Here is a 17,489-nt window from a genome sequence, read left to right on the forward strand (position 1 = left end):
AATAGCAAGCATTATAATAATTAAGTAAGAGTTGCTCTAAAATATTGACGCTTTCTCATCATTTAAAAAATTAATTTTACTCGTTTTTCTTAGAAAACATGTGTTTTTTTATTTTTAAAATATATTAAATAAAATTGGCTAAATTGCCAAAAAGTTACGGTCCAACAAAAGCGTTAGTATTAGAGTTTTTCTCATTTTTAAAAAATAAAAGGCTTTTCAATTTTCAAATTATGCGAAATAACGTGCTTCCATTTGAATCATTTAAAAGATTAAATTCGGAAACTTATCAAATGACTGATTCGTCAACTGCATCAAATTCCTCTATTATTTTTAATTCAAGTAATCACTCAATCGAATCAAATAAGGTAAAAAAAATTTTAATTTAGTTTAAAATTGACTTTTTATTAATTTTTTCGTAATTTATTATTTAAGAAGATATAAAGTTCAAGTGATATAATTTATAAAAACTAATATTTTCTAAATATGATTTATAAATGTTCCCAAATTAGATTTTAAAAAAAAGTTCCAATACTCTCAGCCGCCTAAAATGATAACAGCAGAATTAGGCAAAATACTTATCATAGTATTTAGTTGCAACTATAAAATACTTTCAGAAAAATGAAAGTTCCTTTCGTTAGTTATCTATAATATAAAATTTCATTCAAAATACCTAAAAATTTTAAAATATTTTTGGAAATGTTTGTTTATACAAAAAGAATTATTTTTTATAGAAAACTCTAAAAAAAATAAATATAAATATATGCAGTTCATTATAAAATAAATATACAAATTAGTTCCTTTAGCTAATTTTTAAAAAAATCCATCGCCATCTATTCAGTTTATTAAATTAAAGTTACAACAGAAAGCAATCTATTAAACAAAAGCTGAAGATAGGCGCATTATTAAAACTAATAAATATTTATTTAATTTATGGATTCTTAAAAATGATATATTTCAAAAGATGGATTTCTTAAATATTGTAAAATAGTTATTTCTATTTTAGTATTTGGTTATGATTGTAAGGCTCTTGATTTTTGAAGAAAAATAGTCGTCGTCATTTGACTGTATTGGCTAGAATTTTCTAATTACGAGATAGTGTCACCAAAGAAGATTATTTGGGGCATCTCTTTTTTTAATGTAAATATTAATATTTTTCGAAGGTCCAAATCCCAACTATACTATTTTTAAAAATAGATCCAGACTATCAAAAATCAGCATTTATTTTTTAAGTAACGTTAAAATTATAAGAGCTTGGGGAAAATGATTTATTTTAATGCATACATTTTTTTTCCCAATCGAATCCGGTGGAATAGTCCGTATAGGATCTTATCCTTTACTTCCCCAACATAAGTCACCGTTTCTCATCGTGCAATTATTATCTCGACCCATTCGTCAGCACCTTATTATTAATGGGATCATGTTCAAGCTTTACAATATCTTAATATTACAGACATGCACTTTCCCCCCTCAAGAAAACACTAAAATTATTAAAGAAATATTTCTATTTTATGAAGTGACGTCTTGTAAAAAAAAAATACTGATATCTCCTTATTTTTAAAATAACATTCAAAATACTAATGACATAAAATCATTGTGATTCAAGGCTTAGAAATTTGAATCTTATGTTTACTTTTGAAAAGGTTATTTGTTTTAGTTATTTTTTGTTTATATTCTATTTATAGTATTACATCAAATATAGCAATTCTAATCCAAAAGCTTTCACACCCTGTGTCAGATTTTCATATTTTAAATATTAAGGTTGCATTGGTAAACAAGCACCTTTTTTGGATAGTCAAAAATTGGCGTGAATCTATGAAATTAAATATAAACAACTTTACCTTCATTTGCCAAATTTTTAAATAAATATACATTTTTATCTTGGTTCTTTTTTAGTTTAAAAATTTGCTTTTTCCAAAAAATGTTTTTGTTTTGCTTTAAATTGTCCAAAAAAAATCGCATTTGGTTCGAGGCCTAGTTGCAATTTTGACATCCTAGTTTAAAAAAAATTACTTGCAACCTAAACTTAAGTGATCACCTTGTGGTTTCCTTTATAAATATATTTTGCGAATTCAAATCGATTTCCAAATAATTTGTGTAAAAAAATAATGCTTTTATTTACAGGACATAAGCCCTCTAGCACATCCCACATCATATCACATTCAGGAACTTTACAAAAAATACACAGATCTAGACGAAAAAAAGATTGATCCGATCAACAATAATAAATATAGAGGTTATTATAAAAACTTCCAAACCAATGTAAATGGAGATAATTGCTATGTGCTACCTCATTTAGAAGAAGAGATCAATTTTTCTGACATGATTACCTATGATTTCAATTCAAAATCCGAATTGGAAAGAGAAAAATATACAAAGAATGGCAAAGATCAAGGATTTTATGTAAAAAAAATATTGATATTATAATAAAATATAACCTAATTTTAGATCGAAAAGTTCGATAGAGAATTGGACATGATCGAAGATCTCATAAAAACCGATTATGAAATCAAGTGTTTTCCGGGTGATGATATCTCGAATAATGTAATTTCATTAATAAAAAAAATTTCATTTTTTTATTAAAATCCCTGTTAGTTTCAAAGTTCTGCATCTTGCCCTGATTATATCTTAACAAAAAATTCTGATTGCAGTGAAAAATACCGGCATTATGACAATATAAATTATGGCGGCAAGGACAGGGTAAAGAAAAACAATCACAATCGAGGTTTTTTTTAAATATTTATATTATATAAACCTTATTCACTCATTTAAAAAATAGTTGAAAGAGCTAGAAGAGACAATATTAATTACCGAATCAAAGAGCTCGCCTCTTTATTGCCTACCAGTATTTTGGCGTAAGTTTTAATTGACAAATAAATGATTTTATTCGCCATATTACATATTATATAGGGATATTAAACATAATAAAGGCACTATTTTAAAGGCTTCCGTTAATTACATCAAAGAATGTCAGAATTATGAGGAAAAAATTAAAAGTTTAGAAGAGAGACAAAAAGGTTTAGAACAATTGTGCACTAATTTGCTGAAGAAACTACAAGTTATTACAATTTTTTAAAATAATATCTCATATGTTTTTAGGTTATAGAAAAGGGTCAGTTTCCATTACCAGAATAAAATTCATAGTAACAGACCATTCCATGAATTAAAGAATATTTGATTTTTAATCCATAATTAATCATGATAAAATACGGGTATAAATTTGATGAGCCTTATTTAAATACAATCATTTGTTATATATTATAATTTAGTTTTTAAATAAATGTATATAAAATCATTTATAATAATATTTATGCCTTAAATATTAAACTTTTGAGTATTTCAATGATCAATTCAATAAATTATAATTCATTAATCATTTTTATACATGCTATATATAATTTTATATTGAAAATTAAAAAAAAAATTGTCAAATATTTATTGCCCAAAGTTTAGTTAGCGTTAACAAAGGGTGCCGATCTTTTCCATCTTTTAATATTTTATAAGGGCAGACGAGGCCAGTTAAAATGTGGAGCTTGGCAAACCACGGGATTCCATTAAAATTAAAGAAGCACAGATATTTAAATCTTGTCCTAATATATATTTTAGTAGTATGCAACTATAGACAAAAAATATCTTGAAATAAATGACTATTAAAAATTTTATGAGAAATAATATTTTGATATCAAATTTGAAAAATTTCTAGAGGTCAAGATTATATTTTATATTTTATATTAAAAAATTAAAATATTAATATATAATTTAAATGGGCTAGATTTTAAAAAAGGTCTTCAATCAGGTTTTTTTGTCAGGATGTTAAAATTTTTTAATGCTAAATATTTTAATTTTCGATTTCTAGTATCTTTTTTTATACCGGGTGCCTCAAAAAATGTAAAATCTTTATAATTTTAAACCCGCCAATCGTTTTTTTTAGATTTTATATTCTATAAAGAATATATGGAATACAATATTCTAAAATCTAAATTAATTAGAACTTCATTTTTTAGGGAATTGATAAAAAATGCTAAAATTTAACAAAAAATAACGACCCTTGAAAAAAAATTTTTTTAAAGAGGCTATATATAATGCATAATCGGATATAAATTTTCCCTAAGTCCAATTAAGCTTAGCCTGAAAATCGGCTGAATCTAATTAGCCTTAACTGAAAAATAAGACTAATTAGTCATGGCTAAGGAGTTCGGCCATTCGTTCGTCAGCGTTACGTAAGATAAACCTAGCCTTAAGTATTTATTTATATTTAATAAAATTATTTATATATCGTTATTTTATTTAGATTTATTATGTAACGCTAATGGACGATTAGCCGAGCTCCTTGGCCAATGCCTAATTAGTTGTCGACGATTTTTCGGCTACTCCTAATTAGGTTTAGCCCTATTTTTAGGCTTAATTAGGTTTAGCCGATAAGCTTAGCGATTTATTTACCTAAAAACTTGGCCAAGCCGTTTTGTAATCGGCTAAAATTAACCAATTACACAACACTAGCTATATGGGTACTCAGGTTCGCCTTAAAAAATTCTAATTATAACAAAATATTTAGGTTATCAAACATCAGATTAAAAAACATGTTTTATTACCCACAACAAGCAAAATCAGACGATAATTCTGTAAGTTAAAAATGCTATCAAAATATGATTTTATACTGATAAAATTATGTAATGAGAAATAAAATGAAATTCATCAAGTTAGATTCCTAAATTCCCTAAGAACAGGGGGACATTTTTTTAACTTGTTGAAAATATTGGGATATGAATTTTTAACTTATTTAAATGCTTATTCGTTTATTTTATTTCCAATTTCAAATAATCGCAAATTTAGAAAATATATATATATTTAAAAAAATATAAAACTTATATAATAAAAATAAATATGTTTTAAAAAAAATATATATATAATTTATAAAAAAACATTTTTAAAGGAATGTCACTATTGCTTATAAAATTGGATCGGCAGGAAATATGCTATGCCTACGAAGGTAGAATCCTTCGTTAGGGCCACTTGTAACGAGCTTCCTTTTTTGCCTGTTGAGCTCCCTTTCCGAATATCCCTAAGATGAATAAACTGGGCTTGTGAAGCCAGCATAACAACTTCTGCCTTTTCGATGACAGAATAAAAGGTTAGACATCGCTGCAAAATCAATCCACGTGTAGTCCCAGGTCAGTGGGAGAATGAACACAAATGTAGTTTTTCTTTGGCACTAAATAAAAAATACTCTTAATTTTAAAATAAAGAAGAAAATTTTAAAAGTTATTAGATATTACATGATTTCATATTAGCTGAATGATAAACTGTAAAATGCTGATTTATTTTTTAAAGCCTGGGCCAAATTTTCATAAATAATACAGGCCAGAACCTGGACCGAGCTGAATACTTTTAAATAATTCAGCCCACCAGGCCGAAATTTCTTTACAGGGCCATGCCATTGCTATTTCTACTGGACTCTGATAAATATAATTGCCAAGCATTTATTATTAATATAGGTGGCTCAAAAAAAAACAAAATATGATATTTTGATAACTAAAGAGGTTGTCCTGATTCATTTCTTTTATGCTGCTTTTAATATGCAAAAAGCTTTTTGTTTTCAAACTGATTTCTATTTTTATCATTTCGTATATACTAAAAAAAGATTATTTTTAAATTTATAAAGATTATATTAAATTAATGCTCAATTATTTTGCTGTGGATATTGGGAATTATGACAAAACTAAATAACAATAAATAAAAATATGAACAATTGTACCCTCCATGTCAATTGTGTACAGCCTATCGAATCGACCAACCATCCCTTGCACTGCAAGTTCTCCCGCGGACGTCAATGCCATAAATTTTCTCCTAGCTGCTCTCAAAAAAGTTAATATTCCAACCACTCTTAAACCAGTGGGTCTTTCAAATGATTACGACAATTGCGTATCCCCCTGATAAACGGCAAATAAATACATTTTATTTTTCAATGTTTGATCCTCATAAATTTATTTTTCTGCTTCTCTCTAACAATTTCGCTTTAAAAATATAAAAATAATGATAATCGTCAAAACTTTAAAAAAAATTATTCCAATTGCGATCAGATATTAGTCCAATCTTTTTCTTAAAATGGTCCAGTCTAAGATCTTCATTAAACCCAAACATGGTTAGGCCTACAAAAGAATCCAATAATTATTCGATTTTTTTTTAAAGTTTATAAAAAAATAAATTATATCTTGAAAAAAAAATTATGAACAGATGTGGATGTTTTAAAATGACACCTTTAAGAATTCTATTAAACCATTTGTCATTAGTGTATCAAGATTTGTAGAAAATAACAAGCGAAATAAAACCCAAAGATTTCATAACCTTATCCAACATATATATATAATATAAATTAATTAATTAAATTACTTCTTATGAAGATTAAAATAAAATAAATTATCTTAGTAAAATTTAAGAATTACTTTATATTTTTATGTCATTGATTTTTACTTACTTACGAATACTAATGAAAAAATAAAATATTTCCTAAAAATTACGAATAAATAATTAAAATTTACTATACGACGAATATTTTCTCATTATTCATATTCGATTAGAACAATTGTGCTATTCGTATTCTTAAAATACCAATCAAATAATTCATTTTAGGCCTAAATAATACACAATTTTTATTTTTATTCTAGGGCAAGGTTCTCCCATTATATAATTTCAAGTTGATACATTAGCATGGACTTTAGTTTTTTTGTTTATGTGAAATTGCTGCATTTGTATCTATATGGAATAATATGACTAAGCCAGGAAACCGAGCCTTTAAACTGGTATAACCATTATTTTTATCAAACTTGAACCCAACATGAGCTATTAAATCATTTTCTATCAACCTGAACTACTAAAAATGCTTGCGAACAGTTTGAAACTCATGATTTTATGCTTATAAAATAAAGTGAAAGTTATTACTAGTATATTGCAAAAATTCTAATATTCAAATTGTTTTAAAAATTATTATTCAATTTTGATTGATAAGTATCAGTCACATTTTTTATATATTTTTGTATATTACCATTTTACAACGTTTTATAAATAATTTCGTTTTTTATATTTATTTCTAAAAAGATTATTAAACCAGTTTTTAGATTGAACTAAACAGATATTATGTTTTATGAACAGAACCTGAAGTGTTAATTTTATAAGAAACTAAACCAATATTAGCTTTGATTTGGATCCCTGATTTGTTGACATTGCATATGAGAAATACGCGCCCCCTATGAAAGAAGCTTAATTTATATTATATTAATTAGCTTCATAGGATGAGTTAGAAAATGTTTTTTTTTATTTAAAAAAAAATTTTTTTTACATGACTAAACTACGCGCCCCCTATTAAAGAAGCTTAATATAAAAAATAAACACAGAATCATATAGAGCTTATTAAAAGGTAAAAAAAATGTTAATATTATATTTAAAAAATTTTTTAAAAAAAATGAATAATATCATTTTCTGAATCTCCTTGAAAAGTTATACATGATTCTGTATTCATTTTTTAAAAATAATGTAGAATTACTGGGAGCGCATAGTTTAGTCAAAAAAAGAAAAAATTAAGTGTTTATTTAAAATCTCAATAAGTTATAAATAATTTATAAACTTAATAAATATTTTTTGATTCCTTATAAGCTTAATAGGATTAAGCTTTAATTTTTTATGAATTAAGCTTCTTTGATAGGGGGTGAGTATTTTGTCAAAAAATAATTCTGTTTTTTCAAAAGCCCACTAGCAGGGATTCGAACCGAACCCGAACCCGGAGAAGTGAACCCGGGTTTTTAGAAAAAAACTCTGAACCCGAACCGAACCTGAACCCCATTTATAAAATTTCCAAAACCCCGAACCGAACCCAAGAATTTTATTTGAACCCGGGTTCAATCGGGTTCAGTGTATTATTTAAAATCATATATTAATATATGTAAATACAAATATTATATTTTCAAATTTCCAATTAAATGAAGTCTTAATAAATTTTAAACAATTTAATTCATTTATGCCATTTTTAAATTTATTCTCGATTCCTATTGGAGTGTTAAAAAATTTTAAACAATTGAATTAATTTACGCCATTTATTTTTAAATTTTTATCTTATTATTCTTAAAGATTATTAATTAGAAGAAAATGGTTAACAAATCAAAGTAAAAATTATTATATTGTTAATTTAAAAAATTCTAAACATCTAACTTAAAAATTGTTAAATGTAGGGCAGTTTTTGTGAACTTATTAAAATGATTTTAAAATTTATATATGCTAATCATTTATTTTTGGTTCAGTTTAATTTTTACAAGATATTAATGAAGTGCATATTATAAATGAAATTAAATTTATAAATATCTCTTTTTTAATTCTGAAATCATTGCTATTTAAAAAAATTGTTCTCTTTTTATAGATTTAAGATTAAAGATAAAGTCATATTTGATAAGCATTTTACCCTTAATAAAATAGAAAAAAAATCAATATGTTCATATTGCAAAGTAAAAATGTCTGGTAATCACTTGTCAAATTTAGAAAGACACCTGGAAAGAAATCACAACAATGAATATTTAAATTATTTAAATGAAAAAACCAAATATCAGGAATTGTTATTGGCAAAAAAACCTAAAATTAATATAGAAACCTTTTTTCCAAAAAAGCATATGAGTATAAATATATCATCTAATGATTTGATGAGTTCTATATTAGAACTTGTTACTGTAAATGGCCGGCCTTTATCAATTATTGAAGATTCGGGATTTCAAAGAATTATAAATCCACTTTTATCTGGGCTCAATTTAGTTATAAACAAAGAAAATTTATCCAGAACTATTAATAAAACAGCCCAATCAATTAGAGACAAAATATCGAGAGAGGTAGAAGGAAAATTAATAAGTTTAAAAGTTGATGCAGTTCAACGACTAGATAGGTCAATTCTTGGTGTAAATATTCAATTTATATCAAAGTCCATTATAAATTTGAGGCTCTTGGAATTGTAGAGCTGAAAGAGAGATGTACAGGAGAATATATAAAAGAGAATATATTAAAAACTTTACTAAAATTTAAAATTAATATTCAACAAATATACACAATTACTTCTGATAATGGTTGTAATTTTTTAAGAGCTATAAAGCTCCTGCAACCTGAAACTGATTATGATATAAGGAGTGAATCAGCAGATGAGGAAAATATGGATGTAAATGTATATAAATATGATATTGATGATATACAAAATACTTTTTTATCAACTATTATATCCTATCCGATTTATAGTGTACGGTGTGCACACACTTCAGCTGGCACTTCAAGATGCTATAAAATTATCACCTATTGTGGAAACCATTGCAAAAGCTAGGAGCCTAAATTTAAAATTAAGACATCCCACTTACCAAAAGTTATTAAAAAATATGAAACTCCCTAAGCCTGTGTTAGATTGCCACAGATGGCATTCAACCCATGATATGTTAGAAAGGCTGATTTTACTAAAACCCAATATCGAAGATTTTTTTACAGAGCAATCTGATTATTTATTGACTGAAGATTGGAAAGAGATAATAACGATTGTTGAAATTTTAAAACCGCTAAAAATCGCAACCAAACAATTCCAATCTGAACAGTTAACACTGACAGATTTTTATGCAGCAAGATGCTGCATCGAACTGGAAAAAAATCCAAACCATTTTGCTCAATTACTATATTCTTGTCTTAAAAACAGAGAAGAAAGGTTTATAAAGAACGAAATTCTCTTAGCTGCCATATACCTGGGCCCAAGATACAAGGTTAATTAAAAGCTTAGTAAATTAATTATTTTAGATTTATATTAAAATTGTTATTTTATGAAATATTTAAATATAAACAATATAAATCCTTAAATATTACAGGTATTACTTAGTGATGATGATAAGATTTGTGCGAAAAAACATCTTGTCAATTTATGGAGACGAATTAAAAGCTTAACAACGCCAATTTTATCTGATGATATTAGTTCCGATGAAGTTATTGAACAAGAAGATGATTTAGAGAAATTGATATAACTTAAAGAAAGGCAGGAGAAAATATTTAAAAGAGGGCCAACGATTGCTGAGAAAAGTATTGGAACAATAATTACTGGATTTAGCGATTATATAAGATTAGATAAGAAGGAAAATATTTTGCATTTTTGGGAGTCTGCTAAGCTGGAACACCCTGAATTATATATTTTATCTAAAATCTTATTTGCTGTTCCTGCAACCCAAGTTAATTTTTCATATTTTCACATATAAATACATTTAACATAGGTTAGCGTTGAAAGATCTTTTTCACATTTGAAATTCATTCTTTCACCACATAGATCGAGGATGAGTGAACAACTCTTGGAAGATATTATGCTAATACGTCTAAATAAAATTTTTAAAATTGATACATGACTATATGCTTTGTATTTTTAACTATATTGGCCTATAAATAAAATAAAAAATTTATTTTTTATATCAAATTTATGTCTAGTTTTTTATTATGATTTAAATATAGAATTTTTTTTATCAACTCAAAAATTCTTGAACCCGAACCAAACCCGGGTTCAAAAATATTTCCCTGAACCGAACCCGAACTTTTTTTTTATACCCCGAACCGAACCCGGTCTAAAATTTTGTCGGGTTCGCATCCCTGCCCACTAGGTTATAAAAAGTTTTAAAATATATTAACATTTTTTGATTCCTTTTAATAAGCTATATATGATCTGCGTTCATTTTTTATAAATTAAGTTTCATTGATAGGGCGCGTTCGCGTATGGGGGAGCGTAGTTTAGTCATGTAAAAATAAAAAAAATTTAATTTTATTATGTTACCATTTTTTTTTAATTTTTAAATAAAAAAAAAATTTTCTAACTCATCCTATGAAGCATTAATATAATTTAAATTAAGCTTCTTTCATAGGGGGCACGTAGGGGCGTGTAGTTTTCAGGGGTGCATATTTTAGTCATGCCCAGATAATAAATTAAAATTATAATTGACATCATAGGTGATTCCACTAAAAATTAAATATAATTTTGATGTTTGTAATGAATAATCGATTAATTGTATTTTAGATTATATATATAACAATCTATTAATATAATTGATAATTGAATAGTATTGTTCTTGACATTATTTTAGATCAATAATATAATATCATTCATTCAAGTTTCACTATATCATTTTTATAGAATTTATATATATGACAAAAAATTTAAATAGAAATTTTTTGATATAATTGTTTATGAAATTATATTTTTATTTTAAAGTGTTTTAAATTTAGTGTTAGAAATATAAACAATTTTTTAAAAAAAAATTTTTAACAAAATAATCTCTTTTAAACATTCAATGTTAAGCAATTTTTATTTTACTTTCTTAAAGGTTTTCACTTTTTTTTAAATCTCAAGGATCTGTGAGACTTTTGTAACTAGCTTAGTGTTCAGTCTACCTATGACTTTGGTTATTTAATAATGACACATTTATAATAAATTACATGTTAATGACTATTATTGTCAGATATATTTATTTTAGTTTATTGTTAAATATATACATTTTGTGTATTTGTGTTTTTTGATATGTAAATAAAATATGTAACCTACTACATAAAGATAATAATAATAAATTTAAACCCAAATAAAATCCCATTTTAATTGTTCTATAAGAGTAAATGAAGACTATTTTAGATAAATTCTTTATTTTTCGTATAATATAAGATTTTTGTTTTGCATAACGTTTGATAAGTGTGTGAAGTTTGCATGTTGTTATATGACAACATTGAGAATTGCAATAATATAGAGATTTGTTTCTAAGTTTCCAGATTGTAAAAACATGACTTTTGGAAGTATTCAAATTTAAGAAATTGATTGCCTTAATAAATTTGAATTTTTTAAAATTATTGTCTATTTTATTATTAAGATGAAAAGCTGATTTTATCTATAACTAAAAATAAAATAAATATTAAAATTTATAATGTACTTGATTTAAATATCTCAAAATTTTTGAATTTTTGTGTATATTTTTGATCTTTTTAACTATGCTGAATAATATTCCATATTCGCGAATTATTAATATATTAATAGAATTAATTAATTTAACAAAATTTTGATATTTATTACAGATAATCTTGCCACTCATAAATAATTTGTTAATAGTCCATACGCAAAATGTAGAAAATTAACATAACTCAATTAATATATTTTAAGAACGCCTTTATTTAACAGCAATAAATGGTGTAATATACGTGATACGTGATACGTGATATATGCATTCGCCCTCTAACGTTGAATACACAACAGAGCAACGCTTTCCTCATTTCCATCTAATTGGAATTTATTAATTTGGGGGAGAAAAAAAATATGAGGAGCCCTCCACACGTTTGTGGGCAAGCCGCACGTACTTGTACGCACAACATTTCTAAGAAATGTTATTAAAACGTCTATAGGCTTAGAGGAAAGAGCGGGACCAAAAAATAGTTTATACCCAAGAACTGATTTTAAAATTAATTACTTTAAAGGTGGGAGGTGGATAATTTAAATTAAAAGGTTTTACTGTAAGTTTATTTATTTTAGAGGTAAAAAAGAAAAATACTTTCGAGAGGAATAAATCCACATGAGAAATCGAAGAAGAAAAGTAAGAAAAAGGTATGTAAACGAGAGATCCCTAGGAACAATTTTCATCTGAAATATCTATCTTTGATGCGAAAGAGTTTTCTGATAGACCTTTTGCAATTATTAAGCTTTATAAATTGTTTCTTGTTTACATTCAGCTCCATAACGATTTATATTTAGTATACTGTTTCCCTTTATGTGTATATAACCAAACGATAGCATCATGTGCAAGGTTGTGATCTGAATTCCTTATTATATGGGCTAGGAACTGTATCCGACGTTTTTTTAACGTAATATTTATCGGAGTGTGGCTAGATTTCCTCCAGAGGTTAGAGTTAGAGATGACTCTGGGATAAAAAATACCATTTATAGTTCTCAGACAATTATTTATAAAGGATTGAATGCATCTTAAGTCAGTCTTGTTAACTTCCCATATGTCACTTCCGTATAATAAAATGGGGATAATAGTAGAGTTGAATAGCCTCAACCTCGTAAAAACCGATATTTCCTTAGACTTCCAGATTTTCATGTACATATAGAACGCTCTTTTGGCTTTTTGCGTTCTAATCTTCATTTCCTCTTTGCATTCCCCCTTGTTATTGAGCATCACACCCAGCTATTTGATATTATCTACTTTTTTGATAACGTTCCCGCCTACCAAAAGATTTTGGAGCGGTGGTGTATTTGGCGAGGAAAGAATAACCGTTTTATTGAAATTAATTTTTAAACCAACTCTGAGGCTTATGGTTTCGATAAGGTAAATCAGACTTACAGTCTCTTCAATATTTTTTGATATTACAACAATATCGTCGGCATACGAAACGATCTTATTAACAAAGTGAAAATTTTCATTAGACCCAAAGTCAGCCAAGTCTGCAGCAGCATTTACCTCCTTTATGACTTTATCTATTATGATGTTAAAGAGAAGCGGTGATAAAGTGCAACCTTGTTTTACTCCCTTTTTTATCTTGAAGGAGGGTGATATTTTATCGTTTGTTTTAAAACATGAAGTTAATTTGGAATAATGATTCCTTAAGATGGAGATAATATTTTGTTCGATACCGCACTCTGATAGTGCTACCCATAAGGCGTTATGGTCTACATTATCAAAGGCCCTACTAAAATCAATAAAAGTGTAATAAGACGGAATCCTGTATTTCCAGCACTTTTGCATTAGGTTCCAAAATGTTTTTATTTGGCTTATATGCGCAGATATATTTAGAAAGAAGATGGGGTGTAGAAGTTAAGATCCTGTTCTTGATGAGTGTCATAAAGACTTTCGATACACAGGAGGTCAGAACTACTGCCCGATAGTCCACGAATTTCTTAGGTTCCTTGATTTTCGGGAAGTTGCACAGGAGAGATTTATTCCATTCTGTCGGAGTTTTCCCATTTTCCCAAATTTTATTAAAGAGAGCAAGGAGAAAAGAAGAGATTATGTTCTAGGATATTTTTAAATATTCAGCAGTAATGTTATCCAAACCCGGAGCTCTATTGTTCCGTAGTTTCTTTACAATGTTTGAAATTTCATTTGAAGAGAAACCAGCCAGGGATATAATTGTATGAGAATTCATAGTAGTTAAAGGAGTAGCCTTGCGGGAGTCGGAAATCGACATATAATGATCCAGCCATAGTGCCATTTGCTCATCTTGGTCTGTTATGGTTTTCCCATTCGCTAAGACAATCGTAGGGAGTTTCACGAAGCAACTGGATTTGCAGAAGCACTTTAAATGCATCGTAGATCCTGTTCTCTTTCATATCTTTATCAATGTCAGCCGCCCTTTTAGCTAAAAAATTCTCCTATCTTTCCGTAGTAATCTTTTAATGTCTTTCCATAAATCAATGTTAGAGCTGTTCGTCATTCTTAGTTGATATATCTTCTCAAGAGTTTCATCAGACATCCATTCTTTCCTAGATACAAGATTTACGTTTGGCAGTCTCTCATAAGATTCCGCTAGTTCTTTCTTAAAAAGATCCCAACAATTTTCAACGTTTCCATTTCTGGTAACATTAATAAAGGTTCCTTTTTTCGAAATAAGGGATTGTTCAAAGAGAGTTTTGTTTCCTTGCAATAGAAACTTATTTGATTTACGTGGAAAAATTATATTGGACGAGGTAACATTGATGGCCATTAAGTTAGGAATACTATTATTATGATATCCCCAGATGTTTTTTATTTTTATAACTGCAATAACCATCTTATGATCAGATATGTTGACCCTGGTAGATGCTTTAACATCCACAAACCAACTATGAATATTAGAAATAAAAAAGTCAATTTGAGATATCTGCCTGCCCCTCATAAAGTTATATTTGTTGATATCACGATGGCAGAAAAAAGCATTTTCTACCTTAAAGTTTTTGTTACTGTAGTAATCTAGGAATTTTATGCTGTCTACATCATTAGATTGTTGAATGGCAGCTTGCCCAATAACTCCTCTACTTATATATTCACTGTCTTTACCTATTTTGAAATCACCCAGGATTATTACGTTATATCTATTTGAGAGAGAGTTTAATATATTTATCATTTCGTCCAAAAAAAATTTCCTCATGTTCCTATTAGGTGGGGCATAAAAATTCACAACAATAGTGGGTCTAAACTTGGTATTCAGATATAGAAGTCCACACCTCTCCGACACGGGTACAAATTTTATAATGTATTTATGTAAACGTTTCTTAGTCAAAAAGGCGATTCCGGCCCAACTATTTGAAGTGGTTCCCGAACAAAACATCTTATATACACTAAAATTTGCCGTACTGTTACCTGGGCAATGAGTTTCCTGGATGCCTATTAAATCTACTTCTTCTGCTTCCAACAATCTTAAAAGAACCGCCAATTTATTATTTAGTCCATTTATATTTAATGAAGCTATTTGTAACTTTCCTGCTAATAATTCCTCCATAACAGTGTACTGGTTTGAATCCAAAAGTGTATTAACACAATTAGGAAATTATAAGTGCAGAATCAAATAATAATATAATAGACAAAGAAGGTAATGAAACTTTTTTGAAATTTAAAATTACAGGAAAAAATTAGGTTATTTTATTTTTTTATTCAACACGCTTGTTTTTTTTTCTTTAACAAACAAATATTAAAAAAAAGTAATTTTTTTTACGTATTTTAATAAAAATTTTTACGTATTTTTTTTATCTAATGGAAAAAATAGTAATTTTAAAATTGATTCTTATTTAATATATTTTTATTTAATAGAAATTAAGATATAATTTAGAACTAAAAGATTTTTCTACTTTAAAACAGTTTGTGAGTAATTATGAGAAGAAAACCTTATCAAATTATTATATTTTTTTCTACTTTAAAACAGTTTGTGAGTAATTATGAGAAGAATACCTTTTCAAATTATTATATTTAAAACATTTATATTCCAATTGTTAAAATTTTTTATAGATGTTGAGGAATTTAACAATATTCCCAAACAATAGGGTCAATTAATGGGATTAATTGAATGTCTTATTTAATCATGAATTAGGTTTTTATTATAATCTTTTGATACTATTAAAAATGTAATATTTCATTATATAAATTAACCTTCATGCAATTTTGTCATATAATGTTAATAAAGTAAAACAACCTATATATCCTGGTACACCAGACTTGTTATGCTTTTCATATTTATATAGATGCATGGCCTAAGCTTAATGTTTTAAGATTTATAAATACAATATTTTATTTTAATCGTAAGGTGAATGTAATATCAAAATTTACTAAATAATATTTATTCAGTTTGATATTTTATATATAAAAGTAAAATATTTTTGTAGGCTTATTAAGACATGGTGACAGATTTCTTAAACAAATCCCAAATATGCTATTATTTTTTTACATAACATAAAAATAAATTGGCTGAAAGATACTAAAATAAATTGCAAGGGACTTGTGAAAAACATCAACATCAATGTCTACAGCTTATTCTTATGTCATTGAAAATTTAGGAAAGGCTTCAAATTTTGATCTCTTCAATAAATTGTTTCAAATAATTCTTAATATTATAACTTTGCTAATTATGTTACTCCTAATATTTCTATTTATAGGATTTACACAATCTGTTTTATACTTTGTTTAAATCATTCAAACCGGGAATGACTAAAATACGCGTCCCCGAAAACTACGCGTCCCTACGCGTCCCCGGTCAAAACGACTTATTTTTATTAATATTAATAGGAAATCTTATTAAGCTTTATAAGATGAGTTAGAAAATGTTTTTTTTAATTTAAAAAAAATACGGTAACTATATAAAATTTACAAAAATTTATTTTTTTAAAAAATAAACTACGCGTCCCCGGTCAAAATACAGTTTTTTTAAAAAAATCAAAACGGATTCATATTTAGCTCATTAAAAGAATACAGAATATGTAAATATTATATTTTAAACTATTTTATAACTTAGTGATTTTTTCAAAAAAACACTTTTTTTTTCAAAAACACTACGCGTCCCCGGTCAAAAAACCGTTTTTTTAAAAAAATAAAAGCAGATTCATGTTTAGCTTTTTAAGGAGATTCAGAAAATGGTATTAATAAAAAAAAATTTAAAAAAATTAAAAAAAATTTTTTTTGGCTAAACTACGCGTCCCTACGCGTCCCCGGTCAAAATACAGTTTTTTTTAAAAAATCAAAACAGATTCATATTTAGCTCATTAAAAGAATACAGAATATGTAAATATTATATTTTAAACTATTTTATAACTTAGTGATTTTTTCAAAAAACACTTCTTTTTTTCAAAAACACTACGCGTCCCCGGTCAAAAAACCGTTTTTTTTAAAAAATAAAAGCAGATTCATGTTTAGCTTTTTAAGGAGATTCAGAAAATGGTATTAATAAAAAAAAATTTAAAATTTTTGGCTAAATTACGCGTCCCTACGCGTCCCCGGTCAAAATACAGT

General features: G+C 26.7%; 3 protein-coding genes and 1 long non-coding RNA gene across 6 annotated transcripts; 3 read left to right on the forward strand and 1 right to left on the reverse strand.

Moving 5' to 3' along the window:
* The first annotated feature begins 174 nt into the window (after positions 1-174).
* LOC135924601 (uncharacterized) lies at positions 175-3,312 on the forward strand. The gene is made up of 7 exons (XM_065459689.1): positions 175-365; positions 2,122-2,400; positions 2,446-2,541; positions 2,593-2,722; positions 2,777-2,852; positions 2,908-3,055; positions 3,097-3,312. The coding sequence occupies exons 1-7, from the start codon at positions 231-233 to the stop codon at positions 3,130-3,132; spliced, it is 900 nt and encodes a 299-aa protein (XP_065315761.1). The 5' UTR covers positions 175-230; the 3' UTR covers positions 3,133-3,312.
* A 1,243-nt stretch (positions 3,313-4,555) lies between these two features.
* Positions 4,556-6,033, forward strand: LOC135924887 (uncharacterized). The gene is made up of 3 exons (XR_010571435.1): positions 4,556-4,619; positions 4,931-5,168; positions 5,660-6,033. It is a non-coding gene; the product is annotated as an uncharacterized LOC135924887 (long non-coding RNA).
* A 2,829-nt stretch (positions 6,034-8,862) lies between these two features.
* LOC135924686 (uncharacterized) lies at positions 8,863-10,421 on the forward strand. 3 transcript variants are annotated; one of them, XR_010571356.1, is made up of 3 exons: positions 8,863-9,767; positions 9,870-10,223; positions 10,266-10,421. XR_010571356.1 is itself a non-coding variant. In XM_065459783.1 (2 exons), exons 1-2 carry the CDS (start codon positions 9,189-9,191, stop codon positions 10,020-10,022), a joined length of 732 nt encoding a protein of 243 aa, XP_065315855.1. In that variant the 5' UTR covers positions 8,863-9,188; the 3' UTR covers positions 10,023-10,421. The 3 variants fall into 3 exon arrangements, 1 of the variants encoding a protein (XP_065315855.1); XR_010571357.1 differs by having other exon boundaries at positions 9,870-10,077; XM_065459783.1 differs by having other exon boundaries at positions 9,870-10,421.
* A 3,952-nt stretch (positions 10,422-14,373) lies between these two features.
* LOC135924167 (uncharacterized) lies at positions 14,374-15,492 on the reverse strand. The gene has a single exon (XM_065459216.1). The coding sequence runs from the start codon at positions 15,490-15,492 to the stop codon at positions 14,374-14,376; it is 1,119 nt and encodes a 372-aa protein (XP_065315288.1).
* Between the last annotated feature and the right edge of the window lie 1,997 nt (positions 15,493-17,489).

The sequence above is a fragment of the Gordionus sp. m RMFG-2023 genome, chromosome 2, assembly GCF_954871325.1.
Source record: "Gordionus sp. m RMFG-2023 chromosome 2, tfGorSpeb1-WG-v2, whole genome shotgun sequence".
In the NCBI taxonomy this organism is placed as follows: Eukaryota; Metazoa; Nematomorpha; class Gordioida; order Chordodea; family Parachordodidae; genus Gordionus; species Gordionus sp. m RMFG-2023.